Source organism: Alligator sinensis, unplaced genomic scaffold, assembly GCF_000455745.1.
Source record: "Alligator sinensis unplaced genomic scaffold, ASM45574v1 scaffold505_1, whole genome shotgun sequence".
Classification (NCBI taxonomy): Eukaryota; Metazoa; Chordata; order Crocodylia; family Alligatoridae; genus Alligator; species Alligator sinensis.
In genome coordinates, this window is record NW_005841940.1 from 3,071,990 (window position 1) to 3,074,260 (window position 2,271).

At 45.2% G+C, this 2,271-nt stretch overlaps 1 protein-coding gene across 3 annotated transcripts in view; it reads right to left on the bottom strand.

Moving 5' to 3' along the window:
- LOC102384422 (solute carrier family 2, facilitated glucose transporter member 11) overlaps window positions 1–2,216 on the bottom strand; it is a 24,012-nt gene extending 21,796 nt beyond the window's left edge. For 2 of the 3 annotated variants that reach the window (XM_025199286.1, XM_025199285.1), the window contains exon 1: window positions 1,459–1,718. In XM_025199286.1, coding sequence (XP_025055071.1) covers window positions 1,459–1,503 — 45 coding nt within the window. In that variant the 5' untranslated portion in view covers window positions 1,504–1,718. Of the gene's footprint in view, window positions 1–1,458; window positions 1,719–2,151 lie in introns of those variants that run through there. The other variant, XM_014518162.2, reaches the window with a different exon arrangement.
- Between the last annotated feature and the right edge of the window lie 55 nt (window positions 2,217–2,271).

The following is a 2,271-nucleotide window of genomic DNA, read 5'->3' on the forward strand; positions in this document are numbered from 1 at the left end:
CCACCGCGCCGGCAAGCGGGGGGCTGCGCCGCTCGCCGGGCGGGGCGGGGCGGGGCTCCTCGCGGCTCCTCCCCCTCTCCCCCCGCGGGGCTGGGTCGGGAATGATACCTTGTATCAGGCGAGCCGAGACATCGCGGAGGAGGAGCCGTCGGGCTCATACAAAGTATCATTTCCGAACCAGGAGCCTTGCCCGGCTTGTCGTCCCGGGCGTCCCTATTTGCTCCGTCCCCTTTACGCCGTATTTGCAAGAACAAGGGTGGGCTGCCACGGGAGCCACGGCTTAGTGCTCCCGGCATCACACGGGCCGGGCTGTGCACGCGTGCTGGGGAGGAAAACGCGGGTGCGTTGCTAGGACTCGTTCCCTGGGCTCCGCAGGTGCTGATGCTTGGAAGGTGCAAGTGTCACAGTCCGCTCTGGTAGCGGTCGGGAGTGACTTTCCAACACTAAGGAGACTACTCTGGTTAATCTTTCAAGGCCTGTTAACACCTTTTGCAGTGCTGAGTTGTTAACGTCCGCGTGGCAGTTTCCAAGTGCCCTTTGCTCTCTGAGCAGTGTGATCTGGGCCCCGCGCTCTTGAGGGCCGGGCACCGCCAGGGAAGTTAAGGCAAAATCAACTCCATAGGCTAAAGGGCTGTGCAGCGATATATACATCCGTTAAAGCAGTTTAAACCCTAATGTGGATGTTCCCAGTTGCAATGAGAGTTGCCTTAAAGCTTGTCTACACAGCACATTTGGATTAAGGTGGGGTGTGGATTTCCAAGTGGAATGGCTATTGTGGAGGAAGCCCCTTCAGAGATAAGTCCTTAGATAATTGAAATCAAGCCATCCTCTTATAAGGCAATCAGGACTCGCAGTTGAGATGATATCTTTTATTAGACTCACAAAAGTTTTACAAAAACATTTCTTTAATTGCAAGATTTAATTCAACAAGATTTTTTGCAAAACAATGTCTTTGTCTAATAAAAGATATCATCTCTACTACCAGTCCTGCTTGCCTTTGCCTTTTCCTCTAGACCAATAAGGCTACAACCTGGATACCTGACATCCTCTTATAAGGTTAGCTATAGCAATATACGGCTGGAGTATTTCACTTCATCTGCTTATGGGTTTAACATGTTTTAATTAGACATGTTTAGACTGAAGTGATGAGCTTCTATAGAGCCGCCCCCAAATATCTCTGCACAATGGTAAAATGCCTCTTTTTTTCTGTCTACATTAATGTTGTCACTACTTCTTCCACAAATGAAATCATCATAAAGCTCACATTGAGGCAATATAGAAACGACCTTACTTTTTGTTGCTCATTCCTAATTTAAATGCTAAAACAGAACATAAAGCAGCACATTTGCTTTCAAATTCAAATGAAAACCTCAGGTTGCTCTCCATATAGTGGAGACTTCATTAGTGGGCTCTCAGTACACACACGTCATTGGAAAAATCTCTTGTTCTTTCAAGTACCTCCAAATCCAATCCCAGTTTTGAAGTAATCTTTGTGGGAAACATCTGTGAGACTGTCAGCAGCTTGTATTGCCTTAATTCCTGATTATGCTGCTGTTGGTCTATAGCAAAGTTGTACACTCAGGAATAATGGGCTGGAATTTGCTCTCAGTCACACCAGTGTTGATCTATAGTAGGTTTGTTGACCTCAGTGCATCTATACCTTTGTAATCTTTGTTTCTTTTGATTTACAATCTCTTGCTGTCAACCTTTCCTCATCAGTTTTTTCCTTTACCCTCTTTTGGCATGTGATTTGTTGAGAAAGACTCTTTTGCACAACCTACAAAGAAACTGCTGCAAGTGGAGACAGGTCAGTCAGCATCTAACCATTGCAATATACTGTATTTTTTCCTGGGCTGAGGGAAGGTGTTTATCTACCTTCAGAGTCCATCAGAAAAGTTGCTATCACTGCAGAGAGGTGGCATGAAGCATTAACTCCTAACACAATAATGGCAACAACAAATGCAGCCTCTGTAGTGTCCCTCGGCTGGCTAAGGAGAAAACTACTAGCCAGTCCTTGTTTTGTGCGTCTTGGTGTCTTTCTTGTCATGATTCGATCAATCAATCAACTATTTCAAGTACTATGGCACTTAAAGACATTCCCATTCACACCAATCAGTAGCAATAGCAAAATTTTTAAAAATAAAAACGTACCAGTTTCTGCAGCTTGTTCATTCTTCCTTGATATGTTTTCTCTCAGTCTGTGTCTGCAAAAAGTCTCTTGTACTCTGGGAAGCATTTTAAAGGTTTATTTTACATCTCCAAGGCAGGAAT